At 46.0% G+C, this 26516-nt stretch overlaps 1 protein-coding gene across 1 annotated transcript in view; it reads right to left on the bottom strand.

Annotated features, from left to right (window-relative positions):
• Positions 1-26516, bottom strand: part of RAB8B (RAB8B, member RAS oncogene family) — a 184472-nt gene that overhangs the window by 11750 nt on the left and 146206 nt on the right. Inside the window, exon 7 of the mRNA XM_085643672.1 lies at positions 16876-16926. Within this exon, the coding sequence (XP_085499798.1) occupies positions 16876-16926 (51 nt within the window). The remainder of the gene's footprint in view (positions 1-16875; positions 16927-26516) is intronic.

The raw sequence follows: 26516 nt of genomic DNA, 5'->3' as shown, positions 1-26516 counted from the left end.
GGTATGAGAAGGATCTACCCCCCGTTCAGAAAAGACGGAAACGGGGGACTATCAATGGACCATGAGCGCTGGATCTAAGGTTCCTTGAGGGAGAGTATTTAAACAATTTTTTTTGTAGATCGAGAGGACCTCTGTTATTATAAGCGGTGTAGGTGAAGCAACAGATCTTAAAAAAGGATCTTTTTTTCACCATAAGCCAATGGAGTTCTCTGAGTAATGGTAGAGAAGGAGTTCCTGCAGGGCGATTTAAGATCATCCTTGCAGCGGTATTCTGAACTACCTGTAGCTTGGCCAGGAGGGTCTCACCTACTTCTGCCATCAGGGCATTGCCGTAGCCAAACGGCTGGTGACCAAAGCCTGTACTAGAGTCCTACGATGGTCGGTAGGCATATAAGGAAGGATTTTCCTCAGAAGCCGTAGATTGTAGTAACATGAGGCGGATGTATTGACGATATGTTCTTTCATCGACAGAACCCTATCGATTTTTATTCCCAGGTCATTGACTGAAACCTTGGGGGTAGGGGCACCACCCAGTTGGGTGGGCCACCAATCATTTGCCCAGACCTCAGTTGCTTTGCCTAATAGCATGATCTTTGACTTGTCTGGATTTAGTTGAAGGTAGTTGGCAGTCATATATTGTCTTTAGGCCATTAGCAAAGCGGGTTTTCTCATTCTCTAAATTACCTCCAATAGTGAACATGAGCTGCATATCATCTGCATATGAGATGATCTCAAAACCCAGCAGTTCAACTATTTCGCCAAAGGAGACATATAGATATTGAAAAGGGTCGGACTTAAACAAGAGCCTTGCGGGACACCCCTCTTCAAAGGCATTTTCGGCGAGGAGTAAGGACTCAAAATAACTGTTTGAGATCTGTCAGACAAGAAATGCTTTAACCATTTCAGAGCGGTTCCTTTAATGCCCCCAGCGACTAGTCTCTCCGCCAGCTTTGTATGCGAGATGGTATCAAAAGCTGCGGAGAGATCTAGAAGAATCATTATTACTGAACCCCCTGCATCAACTGTTCGTCTAAGTGAGTCAGTTACTGCCAGTACCGCTGTTTCTGTACTGAAACCTTTCCGAAAACCCGATTGTGAGGGGTCTAGAATACCATTATGTTCAAGATAGGTGCAGAGTTGTTTATTTACAATGCCTTCCAGTTGTTTCCCCAATAATGGTAATAGGGAAATGGGGCGGTAGTTAGAAAGAATGGACGGGTCCGCTGAGGGTTTCTTCAAAATAGGCCGAACAGATGCCTCTTTCCAAGCCATAGGGATGATGCCCGTAGTTAGAGAGGAGTTGAAAATATCTCTAACAGCCGGAGCACAGCTGGTGGCTAAGAGTGCCATAGTTTTTGGGGGACAGAAGTCATTGGGGGAGCCTGATTTTGCTTTAGAAAGGCCATTTGTGACCTCTTCAATAGTAGCAGGTTCAAAATGCTCCAAACAGGCCTCATTTACTGTTGGGGCTTCACCCATAGGTTCAAACAACAGATCTTGGGTTGATGAGATCTCTGGAGGAAAGTTGTTGTAAATTGTGGATATCTTACCCTTAAAAAAGAATGCTAACGAATCACAGAGATCCTGAGATTCAATAAGTGGTTGCGCACACACTCTGGGAGATGAAAAATCTTTGACTACAGAGAACAATACTTTCGAAGAGTTACTAGCATGTTCTATCTGTTTGATGATTGAGGCACGTCTCGCTACTTTCAGATTTAGGTGGTAAATAGCCAGGGATTGTCTGAATAGGAGTCTAGATTGACATTACTTATTAGTTCTCCAAAGTCTCTCCAGGTGCCTACAATTGGCTTTTTCCCTTCTAAGCTCCTCTGTGTACCAGGGGCTACAAATTAGTCTTATACCTACACTCTGTTTAGATGGTATAACTACATCAAAAGCACTACGAAGAGCAATATTCAAATCTTTCAATTTTTTGGAAGGTTCAGGAAGATTAGTTTCCCCAGGAGGAGAAAAGGTTCTGTTAAAAGCATCTATAGATAGATTTCGCCACACTCTATATTGTCCCAAAGGTACTCTCTTCTGAGAATCACCCTTTATTTCCCAAACCTTGTTAGAGGTAAAGGAGATCATTGAGCTGTCCGACCAAGTCAAAGAATGGGGAGGGGCACATGTCAGGTGGTCATCGTTAGAAAATACTAGGTCTAATAGGTGGCCAGCTCGGTGAGTAGAGCCTACCACACGTTGAGTCAGACCTATCGAGTTCAGCGCCACTAAACGTTTATCTACCTCTGGATTTGAGGCATCTTCTGCATGAAAATTAAAATCCCCAAGGAGAAGAAAGGTATTGGATGCCACTACATGCAGCGCTATAAGTTCAACTAAGAGGTCCGGGAAGTTAGCTTTAGCTACAGGGGGTCTGTACAATAGGGCGCCATGCCAGGAGCTGGTGGAAGACTCGATAACCTTAAAAATTCCTAATTCCAGCCATTCATTTTGAATCGCAAACACCCAATTCACTTTGAGATGTTTCTGAAAGGCAATGGCAATGCCACCGCCTATTTTCCCTTCCCTATTTATATGTATGAATTGATAGTTATCTGGAATAGCCAAATAAACCTGGGGATGGTTAGTGGAGTTAAGCCAAGTTTCTGTGAGGAAACAAAGCAGGATTATTCGAGGTAACAAGGTCCCACATTTCAAATGGACGTTTGGCAAGGGACCTTACATTACACAATACATTTTTAGACCCCACAATAGAATGAACAGGGGTCATTTTCCCTTGAGGCAGGTCCCCTGAGTAAGTCCTCATGGAAAATCGACAAGTCTGACATACGACCGGGTCTTCTAATGCCCTGGGAAAAGTCTGATTGCAAATGATATGCTTATGACTCTTTTGGATCCAGGTGTCTTATAGCCCATAGAGATTCCACGGAGAATGTAATGTGGCTGCTACAACCGCTTACCAGGGAGATGGCGTCATCTCCTGCGGCTGGGCGCGGACGGGCGCAGACGGGCTTGCCTTTAGCGCGCCTTCGGCGCACTGTCTGCGCGCCCGCTGCGCGCGTCCGCTGTGCGCACGCGCAGTCATCGTCTATTTATAGCAGATAGAGACGAGCGACTATCGCGCTAACCATGCACCCCACCCAATATGTCAGCCTGATTACGTGTGCTAGTTCGTTCAAATAGTAGGCGCAGGAGCACAGTATATCAGACTGGTCACGGTAACACAGCAAAAAAAGATTAAAATACGACGCTAATTTCTTTTTAAAAGTGAAGGAATACCAGCATATGCAGTGCAGGAACTCCCGGCTTCCGCCTCAGGAGTTAGTCTATAGTGCAGCGCGCACGCGCAGTCCTCGTCTATTTATAGCAGATAGAGACGAGCGACTATCGCGCTAACCATGCACCCCACCCAATATGTCAGCCTGATTACGTTTCCTAGTTCGTTCAAATAGTAGGCGCAGGAGCACAGTATATCAGACTGGTCACGGTAACACAGCAAACAAAGATTAAAATACGACGCTAATTTCTTTTTAAAAGTGAAGGAATACCAGCATATGCAGTGCAAGAACTCCCGTCAATAAGGAACCATGCTAGATCTGGAGGCAATTGATGATGGTCAGCCAGGGCCACGTGAAGCTGACTGATACAGTGTCTCGTGCTACAGGATGGCATAAAGCTGCACTGGTCTTGAACCAACCCAGTCAGGACTTGTTTGTGCCTGTTAGCCAATATCGTTGCAAATATTTTCCTCTCGCAATTGAGGAGCGATATCAGGCGGTAATCTGCACACGTTGTAGAAGGAGAATGTCTCTTAGGTATTATTACTATGGTAGCCACATCCAACTCCTGAAGCAAACCTTATATTAAGACAAAAGATAAGGAGTAAGGGTTTCCCAGAACATAATATATTCCAGAGGAAAGCCGCCCGGACCCAGGAATTTTCCCAGGCGTTATACTGGACAGTGCCTCTGCAATCGCCTCTGCTGTATAGGGTTCGACCAACAGATGGAAGTCAGAAGAAGACAGCCTAGGGAGAGGGGCCCGAGTCGAGAAAGGAACCGGACATGGCTACGTTCCTGCCCACTGGTTTTGAGTATAATGTGTGATAGTATTGGGCAAAAGTTTGGGCTAACTCAGGGAGAGCTTGCCGAGAACGATCGGAGTCGTCCATAATCTCAGGGACAATACTGTTGGCTTGACGGTAGACCAACCAATACAGTAGTTTCCCGTTTTTGTCTCCCCAGCTGTAAATCCTGGTTGTCATAGCCCACGAAAGGTGTTTGGCTGCTTCAAGGGAGTGCAGACGAATAACTTTGCACATGAGACCTAACTGCAGAGAAAGATCTGCCTGCGGGTTAGACTAATTGTTGCGCCAGGCAATGGGCAGGTGCCTCTAATTGGGTAATAAGAGCAGAGCAGTCACGTTCCTGGGCTCTAATATAACTCTTAGCAAAGACTTGTAGTGTCACCTTACAGGCAGCCCGTAGGGTTCCTACTCATGTAACTGATCCTTCATTATTATGGAAATAAGCACGTTCAGACCAGAGTGAGTGGACAATGTTTTTATCCTGGAGATACCAGGCATTTAGCCTCCACATGGGGCTGAATTCCGATGGTGGGTGTCCAAGATGAAGAAGTAAAGAAGAATGGTCTGAGATTCTGCAGGGCAAAATTTGGCTCAGAGTCCACAATGGCAATCGAGGGCAGGTAGACAGATAAGATGTATGTTTGAATTTCCGAAGTCAAGAGGGCCAGGATCTTCACGCATCACACAGACCCAGAGCAGTGGTCCAATCAGTGAAACTACGAATGGCGACCGGTCGTGAGGCAGTGGGGGTTCCAGTACTATCTAGATCAGGGTCAGGCACTGCTCTGAAATAGCCCCTATTACAGTAAGTTAAGCCCCTGTGGAAGACATGAAAGAAGGTGTGAAAGGTCCTGAAGACAGAAGGGCAAAGGAGCGGGCAGCACAAACACATACCAGCAAGATCATCCATCCCTCAAAGGCAATAAAACGACCCTGCGGATTATGCGTCACACAAGTGACTACAAGGGGGAAAGAAATGGCGTAGAGTATAGCAAGTCACCTGGCTCCCCAGGAGCTGGGACACAATTTTAATTCAGTGTCCACAAAACAAAAACAAACAAAAAAAACTTTAGAATGGGGCCAAATGTTTTTCATGTCAATCCATGGGTTTTCTTCATTTCATTTCCTTATTTTTTCAATAAAGAACATACTCTTGAGCTATTGGACAGAAAACAACACCATAAATCTGGTCTTGAGGTGCAGTGAATTGTGAGCTTTGACACAGGGCCCCAAAAGCAAATTGGTGTGACCTGTGGGCAGATTCCTAGAATTAGAACCTTATTAATGGATAGAGGGCAACCACACAACGGAGGGGATGGAAGGGTAGTCGAGGTATCTGCGGCTAGATGGAGTCCTACAAGAAAGTCACCAAAGGTAACTTTCTTCTGATAGCACTTCTAGCCACAGATTCTTCACCTTTTGAATAGTTACCAAGGCATTAGCTATTTGGCGGTGGGTCTGTGGCTGGACTCAAACCAGAAAGTCCTGCAGGACCCAGAGACAAAATGCCCCCTTCCAGCATACCTTACTAGCCAGATAACAGTGCTTCATGAACGTATAGGAGGACACCAAAGTAGCCGCCAGGCAAATGTCTAGGTTATGGACTCTGCGTGCTAACGTGGTGGTCTTAGCTTTGGCCCTGGTAGAATGAGAATAAAGTACTTCCAGAGGATGCTTTTTAGCCAGTGCGTAGTAATTCTAAATGCAGAGCACAATACACCGGAAGATGGTTCACTTCCACACAGCCTGGTCTTTTTTTTGCTCCAGAGAACTCTACAAAGACATGATTGTCCACCTGGGGCCGTACTATAAGATAGTGCCCCATGGGTGCATCAGCCCTGTGCACCTGCATTTTGCTCCCCTAGGACACAATGGTATAACTGAAGGGGCTGCAGACACGTTTGCATTCCTGTATGCAATAGTGATAATGCTGGCGCACATGTAGAGGCACCATTATCATGAGAGGGCGTTCCCTCATTCGAAAGAGGGTGTGGCCTCATTCAAATGAGGGAATCTCTTTGCCTCAGCACAGGCCCTTAAGAGGTGCACTCTCAGTGTATCACAAAAGGGTGACACACTGTCAGGGAGCCCCCTCAAGGCAGGGATGGGGAAATAAGTTAGACATTCTCCTGCAGGTGGGAGCACTTACTCACTGCACCCGCCTGCAGGGGGATCTTTCTCCCCTCTTTAAAGTGCAGATGGCATGCCGCCTACACTGTGAAGCACAGTGTGGCCTGTAAACTGCGTCTCCATATTTCACGGAATGAGTTGCCCTCAAGGTAATAGGGTGCACATAACCAGAGACTTGAACAATGAGGGCTGATTTGGCAAAAAAGTCCTAAAGAGCAGAAAGGTACCCTTTAACTGTGCCCAGAGCAAAGTGCTGTCAGACTAGGGCTAAAACAAATAAAATGTCAGATATCTTCGCCTGGAAGGGGTCTAACTGCAGAGCACTGCACCAAGCCACAAATTTGTCCCAAGGACAGACGTATACAGTTTTTGTCGAGGGACAGCTAGCAGCCAAGATGACATCAACCGCCTCCGGAGGAAGGTCAAGGGTGTTCAGCTGCCCTTGCTCAATGTGCCAGCATGAAGATGAAGACTGCGAAGGCTCAGGCAGCATTTCTCTGCTGGCCCTTTGGAGGGGCAGCCTGATCTGAAAACATATGCTCAAGAGTTCTTGACACCATAATCTCTGTGCCCAATCTGGAACTCTACGATGATTTGGGCCAAGTCCGTTCTGATCTTCTTGAGAACTCGGGGCAGACGTGACATTGGAGGAAAGACATACAAGAGTTTCAAATTTCACCCGAGACCGAACAAGTCTCGGAACGAGAAACACCCTGGAAACTCCAAAGTGCAGAAATGCTGACTTTGCACGTTCTCCTCAGTGATGAACAGATTGAGCAAAGATACTCCCCATTAGCGCAAGAGACCCTGCTCCATCTCCGGATATAACTGCCACACGTGATCCGGTAGGTGCCTATGGCCGAGCTCATTCGCCATGGCTTTCAACAATCCTGCCAGGTGGTTCACCAGCAGCAAAATTCCTAGGGGGGTTCAGGTATTACAAGAAGGGCAAGACCTCCTCCCACTAGTGACCCGCTAGGCACCGACGGCTGAGCTTGCTCGCCCTGGCTTTCAACAATCCTACCAGGTGGTTCACCACCAGCAAAAGTCTTTGCTGGTCTAGGCATTACCAGAGGGGCAAGACCTCCTGCCACAATGGCTACCCCACTCTGCTCGTTGCAATATTACATGGCAGTAGTGTTGTCCATGAGCACCTTTACCAGTCTCCCCTTGAAGGATGGCCCTCAGCTCCAGAAGGTATATATGGAAGTAGGACTCCACTGGAGACAAGAGGTCTCTGATCTCCACCTCTCCCAGGTGGCTATCACTACCAAGACTAGACTGGCAGCTCTGGATGAGGAAGGGAGAGTGCTTTGTGGCGGACCCAATCGGCATCCAGTAACCACTACTGCAACAAATTTGCAGCCTCCTCTGAAATCTAAATGTGGTGGGAGAGGTACCCTTTAAGTTAGGCCCTCTGATATTTCAGAGCACCTGCCAATGCCACATAGGCTGCTTGACCACCAGGATGCAGGAGCCCATTAGTGCCAGAGTTAACCTCACTGAAATCCAGGACTGAGACTGAAACATCAGAATCTTAGTTAAATGTTCTAGACTCTCTCCTGCTGGAAGGGCAAGAAACAGAACTAGGTTCAGAAAGGCTCTGATGAAAGGGAGTGTCTGAGAAGGAGTAAACTGTGACTTCAGCATGTTGATAGTGAACCCCAAAGAGGACATCGCTGTAGTCTGGAGGTGGTAGACTATTGCCTGGGGAGAGCCTACTTTCAAAAGCTAGTCATTGAGGGAGGGGAAGACTAGGATCCCTGACCTCCGAAGTTGCGCTGCTACCACTGCATTCCCTTCATAAACACCTCGGGGGCACCGGTGAGACCACAGGGAAGCACCGCAAACTGAAAGTGCTCCAGTCTTATCACGAACCACAGGTGGTGCCAATGGGCTGGCAAGAAGGGTACATTAAGTGGGCATCCTGCTGATACAACACCACCATCCAATCCCTAGGGTAGATAGAGGGCAGACAAAACCTGGGTCAGTGGGAGCATTTTGAAATTCTTCCGGAGGAAACGTTGTGGGCCAGAGGTTTGAATGAGATGAATGCCTCGGTCTTTCTTGGCCACCAGAAAGTAGCAAGTATAACAACCACATCCTACTTTTGGTGAGGCCCTCCCCTCCCCTCCCCCCCCCCACCCCCTTGATAGTCCCTTTGCCCAAAAGGGCTTGCACTTCCTGATGCAAAACAGAAAGATGGTCCTCCAGTCATTGGGGAAAAGTGGAAGCTGCTGCAGTACAGAGCAAAGCAACAGGCATATCCTTTACGAACAATTGTAGGACCCACTGATCTGATGTTATGTCTTGCCAACACAACAAGAATCGCCGGATCCTGCCTCCTACTGGGTGGTTGTACTCCATGATGGGCACGCTAAAGTAGCTTGGCAGATGGAGCTGCAGGAGGGGCAACAGTGGGCACCACGACCGTGAAAATGCTGGGCTTGGACTGGCTGACGGAGTGGGGTACATCTGCTTAAGCCATGAATGGAACGGTAGGGTCAATGCAGCTGGTCAGGTGGGGCGGATAACCCTAGGGGGCGTGCCATGGCCCTGCTCTCCTTGAACCACTCGAAAGTGGATTCTGCCTTGTACCCTAACAGGCAGGTTCCATCCAACAGCATGTCCCTGAGGGACACCGCCTCAAAAACTGATGGACTGGAGCAAATCGTGGTGGTGGTGAATGGCTACAATGGTGCCAATGGTCCGCACAACGGAATCGGTGGTGTCCAAGTCACAACGAATTGTGAATTTGGTCATCCTGCAACCGTTCTGTTAGACCTGAATGTTTTGTAAGGTCTGGACGAGGACCCCTTGGAGGTAGACATTGCCACCAGGAAGGAATTGAGCCTCAAAGGGCACGAGAATAGCACCCCAGCAGGCATCTGGCATTCCCTTACCTGAGGGCCAAGCTGGTGGATGAGAAAATTCGAATGCCAGTTTTGATTCCCTATCGGGAGGAGTAGTCAAGAATGTGTTGGTATTATTTTTGCTTGCAGACATCTGCACCGCCAAACTTTCATGTGAGGGGTGCCGAGAAAAAAATGCAGGGTCATCCAGGGCAAGGTAGAGGTGTAGTGCAAATTGTCGCTTGACCAGAGGCGAGAGGCACGTTTAGCCCATGATGCCAATAAGGTATCTGTAAGGGCCCCATTAAATAGCAGAAGGGACTTGGTAGAGGTCTTTCATAACTTTCATAAGTACACTGGTCTTGCCCTCCAAAGTGGATAGCTGGCGGCAAGGACCTGGACTACTCAATGCATAACCATGGCGTAGGAAACAGTCTCCTCGGTGGCAGGGCCAGGGTGTGATCAGAGATATTACTCAGGGGAGGTGTCAAGGCCACTAGCCTCCTGTAGGTTGTCATACCAATTCCCATAGTGATAAGGTTGGCCTATCTAATCAGCTGCATTGTAATTGTTATCTGAATCGGTGCGGTACAGGGTATACGGGTGTGCTGTTGTTGAGGCACATAAAGTGAAGAAAATGGAGCCTCAGTGCCAGCTCAGGCCTACTTAGACCGAGGTTCAATCGGTGCCGACTCGATATCAAAGAGGACAATAAGGGCCTCATCATCCAGAATCAATGGAGTCCGCATTGATGCACCAGGAACCGGAGTGGACCATGATGCAAGAGGTGGAGGCAAGAGTGGAGCTGGAGGAGGCCCGGTTATGGGCTCGTAGGGTCCAGCTGGCAACGAGGGCAACCTGCCAGCGGTAACCCAGGTGGAGTATCTCTTTGATCCACGGGGCCAACAGGTGCATAAGAGGAAGTCAGCAAGGATTCAAAGAGTCAGAGATTACAGCCTTGCAGAACCGATCCATCTGTGTAGGAGTGACAGATGTCCCCGGAAATTCGGATTCTGCACGAACAAGCAGGATTGGCTCCAAAGTCAAACAACTTCGGAGCGAGTTCACGATCTATGGTGTTGTCCCTGTGCCTACTCAGATGAATGAGAGTGGTAGAAAGGGCCCAAGCCACACTTCAATTTCTTTTGTTTTTCCATACTGAAGATTTAGATCGAGGGGAAGACCGGACAATGGAGTGACTGGCAACTTCTGAATCTCGAACAGGGCCAGTCTCTCAAATTGGACTGATCTCATTGGAGAGCTTTCCAGATCTTGCCGATGTAGAGTTTCGCCTCGCTATCTCCGGGTTTATTATCGTGCAGTCACTGCTGGCCTCAATCATAGCTCGACCCCAGGCACCAAAGGCAAATTTGGTAGAGATCTGTCACAGATATTTGCTTGTGAAAGACCTTACCGGCCTGTCGTTTTGGAAGGCGACATACCTAGGCTGTACTGTTTTCAGTGTTATTTTGTCTGGATTACAGGAGGTATTTTCTAGTGTTTTCCCAAATTCTGAAAAACGGTCGTTATCGGGGATATAGATTTTGGTAACCTCAGAAATTTGACAGAATAATTTACAAATTACATTCACAGATACCATTTTTACTGCAGCTGGACCATCTATTACATGAAGTAGTGTACATATCAGTTTCTTTGTAAAGCTTCTTGGAGGGTCACAAGCAATAACAAAACATCTTTTTTGTGTAAGGAGATGGGGAGTAGGGAGGTTACTGTAAGGAATCAGGCTTTTTGCAGGTTCACCCCCACTTGTGTTCCCATTTGGACTACTAGGTACTGGTTAATGACTCAGAAATGCCTGAGCCCTGCTAACTCCATGCCAGTGCCACAAAACGGTGCACGTTTAATTGGCTTCGCCCCAATTGGTACAGTCTAACTTACTTGCAAGTTCCTAATATATGGTAGCAGGGTCTGTAAATTAAGAGTGTCCCCCCAGGGACTGCAGCACTTGTTAAGCTACCTTGAGTGGGACATGGACGGGCAGTTTTAAACTGCTAACTCGACTTTGCTATTTAAGCTAATGGTGAAGCTTAAACCTTCCCTTTTATATATGTAAATCGCCCCTCAGGTATGCCTAACAATCCCTAAGGCTGGGTGGTGCTGTTTTTACTGTGGAAAGGCCAGTAATCCCATTAGCAAGTACAGAGTTATAGGTTGACATCTCAGCCCTTCTAACTTCTGAATTGGGCTACAACAGTTGGAACTGTAAGGTATCAAAAGACTCCATGTATTAAATCATATTTAATTGTTAAATCAAATTTAATGTCACTGGAAGTTTAGCAGTTGCCACATTAGCTGCCCAAAGCTTCCAGTGCCTGTTTACTTGGGTTTATCCAGCAGACAGTTTCTGCACTCCTGGGGAGACGTGACAATGACTAAGAGGAAAGGTAACAATAGAAGCCTGCACAGGATAAAGATGTTACCCCTCTCTCCCAGGAAGCCACACAGGGGTTAGCCCAAAACGTAAGCTTCAAAGGAGAAGACACCTTTGAGGGGTAACTGTCCAACACTCGGGAGAAGGGCTGCTTTATTGTTTAGGCAGACAGGCTGGCACTAGGGATAGGGAAGCGGAAGAGTTGTCAAACTGGTTTTCCAGGGGTCATGTAGCCCCCTTGGTAGCCACACCTTTGGGTTGGGTTAGGGAGCTCTGGATGCCAACAGAGGGGTTCTGCCATGTTAGGATAGGGTAGAATTGTGTATCTTGGTATAGCCAGATTACATGAAGTGGTCATCAGAAGAGAGGTAACCTGGTAGCCCACTGGCTACTAACTAGGTCTATCCTGAGGGCACTTTCTAAGCATAAATAGGATACCCCTGGCGCCCAAAACATAGATCTCAACTGGACTGTAAGAAGGACCACTGCACACAGGAACAGACAAAGAGACTGCACCTGTGTGGACTGCACCGTCTGAACCTGGTGGCTTGCAAAGAAGAGGGACTGTGCCTACTGTGTCCTGCCCGTGGAGAAGTTGTGCCCGGAGCCCAGCTAAAGCTAAGAGACTCTAAGGGTCTATTGGCTGACCTCATGTTCACAGCAGAGGGCCATAACAGCTGGAAAGCCTGCTGGGGCAAATTGGTAGCCCAGAATCTTCAGACCGCCGCCAACTACCACTGTGCAGAACAAGAGACCTGGACCCGGCGCTCAATGATGCACCCTAGTACACAGACCAGGAGAGTTAGGGTGTAGTTTGTTCACCCAGAAGACAAGTTATCACCCAGGGAAGGATTTGGCTGTGACTACGATACCAGGTGACAAGTAGCTCAGTGGAGACAGCACTGAGAGGACTTTGAGGGACGTTGACCAGGACCGCTTCACCCCCTTTGTGGACCGAGGAGTGGCCTCAGGAAGACCCCGTTGACTGCATCGCATCCACAGCATCCTTCACCCCTTGCATCAGGACCACTTCCATAGGAATCCATTGCAAAGGGGATAAAGTGCCTGGAACTGCCTGAAGACTGCTTCATTTGTAGAGGTAGCTGATTTGGAGGACCTTGCTGGTGCCCCTGACTGGCTCTCCACTGGCGTTGGTTGTCTCCAGTAACTAATGACCGCAAAACAACCAGTCCAAAGTTTTGGTGAATATGTTTCTAAGTGTCAAATTTGTTGAATTTGCAGATTCTTGTTCGCTGTTGAGTGCAAAGCTTTGATTTACTATACCTTGTAAACTCTATATCGCCAGAACCCTCCGGTGGATCTTTTTCGCTGCGGTGACTAAAAATACATTAAAATACAGTCTATTTTATAAATTTGTTCCAGATTTCTTTTGTGTCTTGTTGATTTCTTCAGTTGTTTTGTGCTGTTTAAATGCTTTATACTTGTTCCTTTGTGTAAGCCTTGCTGCTCAGGGTCACAGCAACCCAGGGTTGAGCTGAAGGTTTGACAAACGAAACCTACTGGACCTAAAGGGATATGCAAGTGTATTACAAGGTGTGGTCGCACAACCACACCATATCATACAACACATTTCCTCACAATTACCAATGGCTCAATGTTCTCTTTTCGAGTAGAGGAGTGGTAGGTGGGACAGCAGGACACATATGGGGGAAGAAGCCTGGATTTATAATAATTAGTCAGACAGAAAGGGCACATGTGTTTTGTTCCGTGCTTTCAGGTGCTGCTTTAATCAGTTATGGGAAAGCACAATAGTAATGAAGGCATTTGAAGAATCCCTCGTCACACACCTCACAGTCCCCATCTCTTCCTCGCAGACAGTTGGCCTGGCTCCCAGACCTAACAATAAAGGAAGTGGCGGTGTTGAGCCACAACAACCAAACCCATGCACGAAATGGGAAAACAAAATCACCACTTAGAGCTTCATTACTTAGACACGGCCATTTCATTTCAATGAGCATAGTAACCATCCCCATTGTAATATTGAGATCTACAGAACCACAGCAGATCTTTAACTTTCACCTGGAAATTTTGAGACATTCTGGGGCAAAATGAGAAATTCCTGGGTTAATCTGATTCAGAATTAGAACAGTGCCTCTTACTGCCAGCGTGGACTCTCGTAAGCAAGGATTATAAGTACAAAGTGCGTGTTTACGCACCGCTTGCAGGTATTCAAAACACAAATAAAAGGCATGGTCATTTACAATGCCAATAGCTCGAACTCTTGCAAATGCGAGACTTATTGCATTACAAATGCTTGTTAAAATAGGTTGAAACCGATAATCTGACACCGCAGACAAATCACTTGGACACTGTAAAACAAACTTTTATATTGAGGTGAGTCTCAAAGAGATGAGAGGCAACTCCAGATCTGCGTTTAGTGACGCAGAAACAAAGTAACCAATGTCAGCATGCAGGAGCTCCGCATATCATTTCAGGAGCAGAACAGTGTTGTTGCGAAACAGCACAGTGCCACTTACTGGCAAGCAATGGTACTGCTGAAAAGTTTCTGGATCCAGTCTGGCGCCTTGGTAATATTCTAAAGGTGAGATTTGTCCAGAATCGCATACTACTTTGTTCAAGTGTCAAATCAGAGTTTAAAACCCAGGTCAGCACTTTCGCCGACAGACCACTCTGTTTCCTTACTTAGATTCCGGGTAGTAAGTCCTGCAAGTCAGGCAATAGGGAGTTTGTCTTTTGCACCAGATCATAAGAGAAGATTGTAGCATGAGAAGACTGTAGCATGCAATACCAATTATATTGCAATATGCAATGCTTATTAGACAGGCTATTTTTTTTCTGGGGCATACGCTGCTGGGTCAACCTGCCTGGAAAAACATACCAGCTCAAGCCATTTTGAAAATATGCAACGGAGACCCGAGCTATGATGAAAGAGCAAACACAAGCATTGGATGATACACTTTTTTTATATAAAGATGATTCATTGCTCAGAGTCAGGGCTTCTATCAACTCGGTAGAAGGTTAAGCACACTGTTTCAACGAACAGGAAAAAACTTTGCATTGAGCAAGCAAGCTTGAGAGGACACTACATTAACATACTTTTGGCCATTGTTATAACACTTGATCACCTTGGGTTTTGCCTTATATTTGGGTCTGGCAGAAAGCGATAGAGGCCAGGGAAGGGCTGGGCCAAGTGGTAATTTAATGTTAACTTAACAATGCCCTAGTACATTACTTGAAAGATGTAAGGCCTAGATAGGACAAGGACCATGGTAAGGTATTTCAATCCTTTGAGATAAACAGTGAAATCACTTATTCAGAGTATGGATGTCTATCCCATAAAGAGCACATCTTGTAAATGTTCTAGAGATCCTTCCATGAGAAAGATAGAAAAGGACCCACAGAGTGGCCTCTGTGGATGATAGATGCAATTCGAGCAAGCACCTATACCCCAAAAGAAGTCATGAAACTGGCAGGGAACACCTAAGGGTGCTAGACTGGGCATTTATACAGGGAAGCAGGAGTATCCATGATCATGGAGCCCCATTGTCGTGTATCCTGGGGTCTATAGCCCAAGCCCACAGGGTTTAAATTCCCAACCCACTGGTGCAAATTTAGTGCACGGAGCGGGGAAGTGCAGGTCATTGCAGCCTTAAACAACCCACTGAACATTCCTGCAGGTGTGGTGCTTATGCTTTCTGGGTTCCAACAGTCTCAGAGGAATTAGGGACGCAGTGGTGATTCAAACCTAAGCACTAGGTAAATGTTTAATTCAACAGTTTCATTTTGTTGCTTAGTGCATGAATAATAACCACACCCAATTGAATTAGAACAATAATTGTGAATGTTGCGAGTAGCGAGATTAAAATGAACAGATCTAACATGTTTTTAGAATGTTCCTAGCAGCCTACCACCCTAAAGGTACTTTTATAGGCTAAAATAGGAGAGCATGGAATAGCTATCTTGCCTTTAGAGTTACTGCATACATGTTCATCGTAGATCAGCTGTGCTCATTAGACTTCAGCCGGGAAAGAGTGTTCCTTTAGAAGGAAAGCACATGATCAGCTGGGCTCAGCTCATCATCACTGGATTTGACTCTAGTCATAAGAGTGGATGCTCCTGCAGTCTGACAGGATCACTCGTGATAACCTTGTGTGTAGACCTCTCCGACTCAATGGTTCATTCAAGGCGTTTATATAGGATATTGATCACGGACTTTGAGCTTGCATTGCAAAATCTAGTGGGGATTTCCCAATAAAGAGATGCAACCTGTCTTAACTAGCAACATAAACGTGTAGTCCGAGTTGACGTATTTTCATCTTACAAGTCTGCTGTTATACCTTGAAATGTAGATACTAAATAGTTTGTGGCAGATTTGTGTCGCCTGATGTTATAACAAATCATTGTTTAGATGAAATGACACTGTCACAAGAAAAAGATATGTGAATGAGGACCAAAGCGAGGCAGGCTAACCTAACGTTTTCAAAGAGGAGTCAGACGTAGGAGTTGACGACACCACAGCTATACATCCTTCTGGTGTGGTGAGCAAAAGAATGATGGATTAAACCCAGATCTTTGTGACTGGGGGTGAATGTTTGCATTGTCCAGCATTCCGTCCCATCAATTGTTTCTTTAGCATATGTCGCCCTAAGTAGGAAGGGTATGCCCAGACGTGGGTCCCGTGCTCACTACACCACTGGATTCAAGCTAGCCTGGCTGATGAAGGGTGATGCCCTGAAACCGGTCCCAGGATGCTGGTTTCCGGTCCAGGGAGGACCTGGCTTGGCAGTTCGGGCTGGACTGCTCCTGCAAGGAACAGGGTCAAGACTGATTTGCATATGGCTGGCTCCAAACAGGGTGGTGTGGTGAGCAAAAGAATGATGGATTAAACCCAGATCTTTGTGACTGGGGGTGAATGTTTGCATTGTCCAGCATTCCGTCCATCAATTGTTTCTTTTGCATACTCCACCGCAAAGCACCATGCCCAATGGAGGAACATTTGCTAGGATATACAGGTGCCAACTATCCAAGTATGCAATTTGTGTCACTTTATTAAAACAGACCGTTACCGCACAATGACTTTAGTTTCCCAAATAGGCTGATTTTACATCAGTTCACAGAGTCAGAACCAATTATTCTTGGGTATTCTTACCATACACCTTCTTTCCTTCCTTTATTCATTCATTCGTTCACATTGATGCCACAAAAAAACCCAGTCCTCTCATTCTGAATGATACACACCAATTCAACTGCATTTGGCTGGTGAATAACGTAAATGGGTCTAATCATAAGTATTTGCCAAGCAAGAAAGTCTCACATGAAAGTCAATCTTGCGAAGGCTATATATGTTAGAGCTCATTGCATAATGACTGTAGCACCCAACTCTAAATCAGCAAACGCTATTCCACATTCGCTCTAAGTAGAACATTAATATCATAAAATAATATTTATATATTGAAACTACTAACCATTTTTCTATTGAGCTTCGTCATTATGTCTCGTCCTAGTGTAAAAAATGCCTGTAAAACAAGAAATCAGACAGTGCATTAAACCTCTACAAACTGTCAATTCAGCTCTATAGGAACGTACCCGCTCGCCCCAAAAATGAATGCTCACATTCAGCAAAAAATATTACTCAGAGTGTACATTTGATTGCAATAAGGTAGGAGTCCTAGTTAGGGGGCCATGCCTTGCTCAGTACTGTAGATTTGCTGACTTTCAATGAAGACCTCCCAGGAGGTGTCTATATCTTGTGTAGGGAAAACACAAACATCACACAAAAAACACAAATCAGGGCTTCCTAATTTGCCTTCAATGGGTTTGCACGGAATGCAAGTCAATGTGTTACCACTGCTGATTACTATGCTGGATACATTAAAAAGTAACAATCACAAAGTTGTCTAAACAAAATTGATGTAATTATTTGAAGAACAACATCTTTGTAAGATGACACCTCAAATGATGGCTTCTTCCTTTGCTTTCATCAGGAAGTAGGCGTTCAAATATTATAAAACATAAAATATACTAAAACACTTTCCATTGATTTTAGGCTGAAAAGGAATGATTACAAGTACAACAAAGTGCTGCAATAATGCCGCAAAATTTCCACTTTTGCGTCGCAAAATTTGAAAATCTATGCTGCAATATCCTGGGGTAGTCTGATTAATCCCTGCCCTGCACTGCAGTAAAATATCGCATTGTGATTCAAGTATGTTGAAGCACTTTAAAAATAAAAATCTGTTTATCTAGGAGCAATGTATAATGTACCTGGGGCTTAATCAGTTATTCTGCTGTTATACAATGTTATATATACAGTTATACAATGTTCTGTCCCATGTAAAGCGCTCCGATACCTCCGGGTCTAGCCAGCACTATATAAAACCTTTCAAATAAATAAATAAATAAATACATTTTCTTTTACAGAAACAGTTTTATTTTTTACAACATTCAGCAAGTATTTACATATGACTTTTAATGGAGGACAATCTTTGCAATTGTCGAAGTGATGTTGGGTGCCGCATCGGCAGCAGAAACTTATGTTTGGAGCTATAATAGGCTTCTTCTGCTTAGTAGCAATGGCCTGAATAGACAAAAAGGTATGTCTATTATTTTTATTTCATGCAGTAGAATGTTCTACATGCTTGCCAATAACAAGAACTTAATTAAGCTTGGGATTATACTTTAAGCACAGTTCCTCCCTTTTTTTATTACTGCTGCACTGTAGCATAAATTGATCTCTTATTCGCTCTTCTCTATCATCTCCAAAGTTATATGCACAAGCCTACTTGGGGAGTGCTAGCTACCTACTCCCAAAAAGATAAAGTTGGAGATTAGTAGAAACTTAGGGCAAAAAATAATCATACAGTTTTGTTAAGCAAATATCAAATTCATTCAAAGATTCTGCTGCACCTTCATTCTCATCTTGTAAACCTGGCAAAATCTCAAATGTTTTTTGTTCCGCTGACCCCAAGCATGGGGGCGTTTTTCTCATAACATAAGTCTGAACCACATACTGTCACAAAATAAAAACTATTTTCATTTAGACCATGGAAGATTTGGTTTCCCAGTAGGTAGGAAAGGGGTGGGGGAGAAACATTCTGCATGTTGTACCAAGATGTAGGCAATATGTAAGAAATTAAGAAACTGCAATGATAAATGTAAGAAGGAAAAACAAAATCTACATATCCTGTAGGCACTTAGTTAGGGTCAACTTTTCCTATAGACGAAGCATTTTTGTTTTGCTGATAACTTTGGCGCAGTTTGAGAATCTTTGCATTATTTTCAGAACTAGTACGCAAGTTAGTTCAGCTACTGTCTAGGAAGCTTTTGGGGGATTCGACAATCAGGGGTAGACAAAAAGGAGGGGGCGGGAGTCCCAAATGCTTCCCACCCTCATGTAATGTCTAAGGATTTTGCCGCTTTTAGCCACGGCTACAGCCCAAACTGCTGAATGGAATTACACCAAATTTGGTAGAAAGCTAGATCTTGGTCTCGAAAGAGCACTTTTGGTAATTTGGGATAAATCTGTTCAGTAGTTTTAGAGTTATTAAAGGGGAAAAAAAAAAATTAATTACATGGATCTGTTGTGGATCTACCCGCGGGGGATCCGTGGATCTGGGCAAAAAGCAAGACCACGATTGGCTGGCAGCAACCTGAAAGGAAAGTTCTGACCCCATAGGACACATGGGGAGGCGGATTTGTGGATCTGCTGATCCGAAACTAGAGGGGTGAAAAAAGAACCTCACCCACTCACCCCGCAGCGGGGTTGGGGTACTGGATTAACGTACGGTATTTATTGAGAGCCCGGTTGTGTGTGTGAGAAACTCTGTTCCTTGCTTTTTAAAAAACACATTTTTTACTTGCTGGTTGTGTGCGTGAAACTCTGTTCATGGCCTTTTAAAAAAACAAAATTTTTACTTACTGATCCTATTTTTGCTATTTGCACTACTTTTGGGAGGGGTGGGGGGGGGCTGCTGCTGGGAATCGTTTTTTATGCTGCTTTTAAAATGTACCTGCCATTGTCTTGTGTGCTCGATCCCTGTAGACGCTCTAGCCGGTGTGTCTTCCTCCCTCACTTCCTGTAGACGCTCTAGCCGGTTTCTTCTTTCCCTCACTTCCTGTTGAGACACCGGGTGAGCGCCATTTGGGTTGGCATTCTAGCGCAATTACGATCCTTCCCTCATTAAAAGGGAGACCCATGCAAGCGCGCCTCAGATCAAATTGAGAGCCCGGTTGTGTGTGTGAAACTCTGTTCCTTGCTTTTTAAAAAACTAAATTTTTACTTCCCGATCTTATTTTTGCTATTTGCACTACTTTAGGGGGACTGCTGCTGGGAATCATTTTTTATGCCGTTTTTAAAATTTACCTGCCATTGTCTTAAGTGTGCTCGATCCCTGTAGACGCTCTAGCCGGTGTGTCTTCTTCCCTCACTTCCTGTTGAGACACCGGGTGAGCGCCATTTTGGTTGGCTCTCTAGCATTCTAGGGCAATAACGATCCTTCCCTCTTCAAAAGGGACACCCATGCAAGCGCGCAGCGCGCGTGCCGATGGCGCGCCGGAGGCAAGCCCGTCTGCGCCCATTCACGCACTGATCGTGCACAGTGCCAGTCATGCTGCCGGATCGCTCTCCCAGCCCCCACGCCCTGCTAGGGTTTGCTATTCCAAGGACCAACTTATGAGGCTTGGTGGGCAGAAGTCCGAGGTAGGGGTTAAGGCTGGGAGAGAGGGGGACCAGGCCTTATGGACTGATGGCTCGCTGATTGAGGTAATGTGCGGTCTTGTGAATGCCAGGTCTCTAGTTAAACACTTTCAGGAAATACACATCCTGCGGGAATGTCACGACCTGGACATACTTTTTATCTCAGAAACCTGGACCCGCACTGATTCTTTAGTTGACCTAGGACTTGTTTGCCCCCCTGGGTATAATGTTTTTCACAAACCCCATATATCAGGGAGAGGAGGAGGGTTGGGAGTAATCTTCAAAGATAAAGGGAACTTCACCCCTCTTGAATTAGATGAGGCCGAAGGGTTCGAACTCCTGGGGTTTTCCTGAATGGAAGCTCACGGTCATCTATTAACCAGTATGCTTTGCTACAGACCCCCAGGAGGACCTAACTCTAAGTGCTCCGCCCTGATTGATGTGATGTGCAACCTGGCCTTGACACACTCTAAACTGATCATCCTGGGTGATTTCAACTTGTGGGCTGATGGCCCGCTGGACACTGCGTTTAGTGAATTGTCAGAAGCTTGCGCAAGCTTCGATATGCTCCAGCTGGTGTTGCAACCTACACACCAGGGTGGACATATATTAGATCTACTGTTTGCTAATTCCAACATGGCTACAATTACAGATGTTCTACCACTGTGCTGGACTGATCATAGTCTGGTAAATTTTAGGCTTACTCTGCCTAATGTGTGTTGTAAAATCTATCATCAGAAACAATATCGGCTGGGCAGAGAATGGGCCACATTGAGTAAGCTTAAAAATTCCTTGCATTGGAATGACTTAGACAGCCTGGACCCCAGTAGGTCGGTGGACTGGAATTACCAATTCCACTGTGTGCAGATCCGAGACAGGCTTGATAAGCATATTTCTGCAAAGAAGCTAAAAAGGAGAGAGAAACCCTCAGGCCCCTGGTTTAACGAGGAATTGCGAGCACTCAAGATGGGTTATAAAGTGGCCGAAAAAGCCTGGAGAAAAGGATATAGTGATTCAGATAAAAATGCTTTTAAGAATCAACTTAATCTGTACAAAAACACTATAGCGAAAACTAAAGCCGAGTATTTTGCTAATACCATTCTTCTAGCAGCTAATAGCACCAAAGCTACATTCAGCTTAGTAAAGAGTCTGTCTAAACCTGACTGTGCTAATAACAAAATTCCTGTTACTCAAGCTTTATGCGATGAGTTAGCTTCCTATCTGGAGGATAAAATCAACAAGATAGTTAGGGATTTTGATCCACCAACAGCGGTGGAAGAACCTGATCCTCAGTTGTCCAATGCTGAGCAGTGTTCTCTGCCATCACCAGACTCTAAGCCCAGCAACACTACAATTTTGGAACACTGCCAGCATACTCTGGATTGCTTTCGCATTCTGGACGAGGAAACATTTGATACCTTAGCCAGGGGTGTCTTCTCTGGGTCGTCCCGGGACTCCCTTCTCCACAGAATCTGGTAGGAATATGGGGCCGAGCTCTTTCCCTATTTACGACAGATCTGTGGTCTATCTTTGAGTACGGGGGAGGTCCCTAAAAACTGGAAGGAAGCAATTGTGACCCCTCTTCTAAAAAAATAAAATTAAAAAAAAACACGCTTGACCCCGGGTGTGTGGCCAACTATCGGCCAATTTCTTTGCCATATCCTGTTAAAATTCTGGAACGCATCGTCAGTAAGCCTCTATCCCAGTATATTGAGGAGTATTCGCTCCTTGACGAGATGCAATTTGGCTTTCGGCCCAAGCACGGCACTGAAACAGCACTTGTTACCATGCTTGATGATATGAGGATGCGGGCGGACAGTGGCCAGTCAGTGATATTGGTCCTGTTGGACAGGTCAGCGGCTTTTGACACTGTAAACCACGGTATACTGTTGGAGAGACTTAAAGACCAGGGTGTGACCGGTTGCGCCCTTGACTGGCTTTGTTCGTATCTAACAGACAGGACACAGACAGTGTGCCTTCAGCCGTTCTCCGCTAACAAGTCTTCCTTACGATAGGGGGTCCCTCAGGGATTAGTCCTGTGCTCTTTAACATCTATTTGCAGCCTCTCATTCCGCTTTTTAGACCTTTTGGAGTGGAGGTGGTGAATTACGCGGATGATACCCAGCTCGTGTTTTCCTTGGAAGGGAATGATTCCATTTCCTTGGAAAGATTTCACGAGTGTATGACTAGCACCACGAAGTGGCTTAAGAAGAACTGGTTACAATTTAACAGCTCTAAAACGGAAGTGGCCCTGTGTTCTTCCAGAAGATTTGATCAGCCTGTTTTACCCATCTTTCAGCTGTCCCCTACTGGCGCACCTATCACCCCTTCTAGCACAGTACGCAATCTGGGGGTAATGGTGGATCAGGACCTCCAATTGAATTCTCAGGTTAACAAAACGGTTGGCACTTGCTTCTCGCTAATCCGAGTGCTGAGAAAGATCCTCCCTTTTTTGCCTAACTCTGCTAGAAAGCAGGTTGTGAGATGCGCAATTCTCAGCAGACTGGATTACTGCAACTCTCTATATCTGGGTGCACCCAACACCGTTATCGGGAAGCTGTACAGAATACAGGCCATTGCAGCGAAACTCGCTTTAAATAGGCAGCGAGGGACCTCAACCACATTAGCCTTGCGAGATTTGCATTGGCTGCCGATCCACCAGCGAATGCAATTCAAAGCTCTATGCACTGTCTTTAGGGCAGCTCATGGAATGGGCCCTAAGAACCTGCAAAGAAAATTCAGCTGGTATTCTCCAACTAGAAACGTTCGCTCTGCTTCTGCATTTCTGATGAATGTAGTCAGGTTCAGGCGGTCCAGAACAGGTGGCAGATCCTTCTCTGCCGTTGCTTCTCGGCTATGGAACACTCTCCCTTTGGATCTACGTCAGGTCCAAAGTCTTATGGATTTCAGGAAAAAGTTGAAAACATTTTTATTCCCTAGGCTGGAGTAATTTTTCCTTCCGATATCTCTCTCTTCCTCCCTTCCTGTTTCACACCTCGGCTGCCCCTATTAACTTCTGGTGGGGACTCTCCTTTTTAAGCGCCAGGACACCCGTCGGGTGATAGGTGATGCATTACATATATCAATTCATGTTAAAAAAAAAAAAGCCATAGAAATTCACTGAAAAAAAACAAATGTTACAGGGACATTGCAGCTATTTTTACGTTTAGCCATACAAAACCATAGAAATTCAGCAGTTACAGCTATACGTTTAGTTCCACTTGTGTTAATAAACTATAGCTTGCACGGTTAGGTAATTGTTAGACCTGGCACCTTGGTGTGGGTCTCCCTTCCATTTTTTGTTGTTGCCTCATGTGTTTTTGCTGGTTATAGATGCTTTGGGCACTGTGCCACTGCTGTCCAATGCCACAGTGCAAGTGTTCCCTATGGTAAATGGATGTATGGATTAGTGATTCCATGATTGGCTGGTTTGGTTTACTTGTCAGACCCTAGTACAGTGCACCGAGTGTGACCAGGGCTTGTAAACCAAATGCTGCTGGTGGGTTTGCAGCACTGGTTGTGCCACCCACAGAAGCAGCCTGTAAAAGTGTGTCTCAGGTCTGCCATTGCAGAGCCTGTGTGCATTCTGGTACTGCCATGCTGACTGGGCAAGTGCACCCACTTGCCAGTCCCTAAAACTTTCCTTTTCTGCATATTCGTCACCCCTATGGTAGGCCCAAGGGCAGGGTGCATTGTAAGTATAAGGTAGGACCTGCCCTGGTGTGTGTGGCCTGCCCTAATAGTGAATTACAGCCCTTTTCGTTTTTCACTATTGCAAGGCTACCTGTTCCCCATAGGCCAGTTTGATTATTACATCTTATAATCCTAACTGACTCCGGGAACTAGGTAGAAATTAGAGTTTAGTATGCCTGAACTAAGAATGATAAAATGTATCTTTTAGTGAAGTTGGTTTTAACAATCTGTTTTTGAAAATACCACTTTTAGAAAGGAGGTATTTTCTTGTCTAACCATCCAAGCCTGCCTCTGCTAGGTTGTGTTTTCCTTGTCTGGAGTTTGAGTGACAGGGGCTGGGGGATTCCAGGAGACAGGGTGAGTCAGCACAGAGCTGAATAGAGAGATCTGTACGTAGACGGGTGGGAGGAGTTGCACCTGGGACCTGAATAGGGCTGTGCCTTCCCTACACAATGCTGGCTCCACCTCCTGTGGTGCGTCTGATGTCCCTGCACTGTGAAAGGAAAGGAGGAGTCATGTAAACAGTGCTCAAGGACTGACCAGAGTTGGTTTGGACTAGACAAAGGCCTCTCTGCCTTCAGAGAACAAAGAGAAAAGGAGTATAAAAGAGGGGACCCAGACCCCAGAATTTTAGATCACTTTTGGGAAACAAGAAACCTTTGCGGAGGAGAGGAACCAGAGAGACTGAGGAGAGACTATCCCTAAGCTTGAGGGATTGGCCTGCAGTGGTTGCCTAACTGCCAAAGAGAGGAGAGAGGAACTGTGTGTTTACTTTTATCAACTTGTGAAGGATCTCCAAGGGCTTGAGAAATACCTTGCCTCCTGCTGAATTCTCAGGGACTTTCAACAAATCAATAAGAGGAGGGACAAGGAGCAGTTAGAGAGAGGTCCTGAACCAATGCTCCTAAAAGTCATACATTATTCCAACGGATGATTTCAGTTCCTTCAAAGTGGAGGGGGAGTTACAGCAAGCAGGTAAGCTGTAAATAGTGGGGAATGTCTCCAAGGGTAGAGTGAGTGTGCAGAGTGAGGAGAGAATACTCCTTTTTGTGGTACGTAGTGCCCTCACACACCCTCGCGGATGTATAGCATCATCATTGGGCAGAGTTGCTCCTCGTGGGGGTGGCGCTGCAGTCCCTCACGGGCCCTTGGTTAGGGTCCCTATTGGATCCAGGAGCGCTTCGTCAGGACCAAGAAACAAATGATGAGAAATGGGATTCGGGAAAAGACGACCTGTTCACAGCCCTCTCCTAATAGACGATGGGCTCCGTCAGCAAGTACCGCGGAGTAAGGTTGAAAAGTTGCCTTACGTCGTGGGAAAACCTACCCGTGCAGCTGTACTGCCGGTACCGGCAGTACAGCTGCACGGGTATGTTTCCTCTCATTTGTTTCTTGGTCCTGACGAATCGCTCCTGGATCCAATAGGGACCGTCCTATAGCGCGAAACATGTGGACCTTTCTTTAAATCACTTTTGTTATACACTACACGGGTTGAGAGAAGTAGGATTCTATTTGGTCTTGTTTCCCCTCTCCAAGCAGCACTAACGTGCATCTCCATCCCCGTGAACTTTTTAGTTTGAACCAGGGACCCCTTGATTAAAACATTTAAGGTCCCGGTCTCATTTTAAACCTGCACTCACTAGCACACCCCAACCCACACACCCTCACTCACAAATGCGGCAACTCCTAAAAAGAACCCCGCCAGAGAGCCCCTAACCAAAGGGCCCATGAGGGACTGCAGCGCCACCCCCACGAGGAGCAACTCTGCCCAATGATGATGCTATACATCCACGAGGGTGTGTGAGGGCACTACGTACCACAAAAAGGAGTATTCTCTCCTCACTCTGCACACTCACTCTACTCTTGGAGACCTTCCCTACTATTTACAGCTTACCTGCTTGCTGTAACTCCTCCTAAACTTTGAAGGAACTGAAACCATCCGTTGGAATAATGAATTCTCAGGGACAACAGACTTCAACCACTAGCTTCCCAAGAGTTCTTTGGAAGTGCCTGCAGTTGTGTTGGGCTTTCTGAGGGACTGCGTGTCGCAAGGAGCTGGAAGCGCGACTGACACCGAAAAAGCGCGTTGCCACCGCAGCCGCTGTCATCGCATCACTGAAGAAGGGTGTCGCCGCTGTTGCTGTCACATCGCAGAAAAGTCTTGCATCACCAGAGAAGAGTGTCGCCGCCGCAGCCGCTGTCATCGCATCACTGAACAAGGGTGTCGTCGCTGCAGTTGTCGCATCACCTCGCCGAAGCGTCTCGCATCACCGGAGAAGCGTGTCGCAGGGCCTGTCGCGGCTCAGAAGAATCGTTGAGTCGCCACACGGCTGTCGGGCGTGCACACATTGTGTTGCAACAAGAAGACGACGCCATCTTGGTTTCATTGCACCGGATCTTCGTCACATCACGGCGTTGCGGGCCGCATAGCCACGGAAGCGCAGTAAGAAACAAACGCTCACAGTTCCTGCGTGTAAGGAACAGACGCATCACCTTCCCTGCAACACTTTCGTTGTATAGCATTACGCATCCAAAGGTACATTGAACTCAAAGTGTCGCATTTTAACATCTAGAGAGAACTAAGCTAATTATACCATTTTAAGTACAGTATTGTGGATTTTTGTCCCTTGTGGTCTTGTGATAAGTCTATATAAAGAATACTTATTTTTTATATAAAACTTGTGTGGTGTCCATCTGTTGTGTTGTCACTTGATTACT

The sequence above is a fragment of the Triturus cristatus genome, chromosome 3_1, assembly GCF_964204655.1.
Source record: "Triturus cristatus chromosome 3_1, aTriCri1.1, whole genome shotgun sequence".
Lineage (NCBI taxonomy): Eukaryota > Metazoa > Chordata > Amphibia > Caudata > Salamandridae > Triturus > Triturus cristatus.
This window is presented reverse-complemented; position numbering and strand designations above follow the sequence as displayed.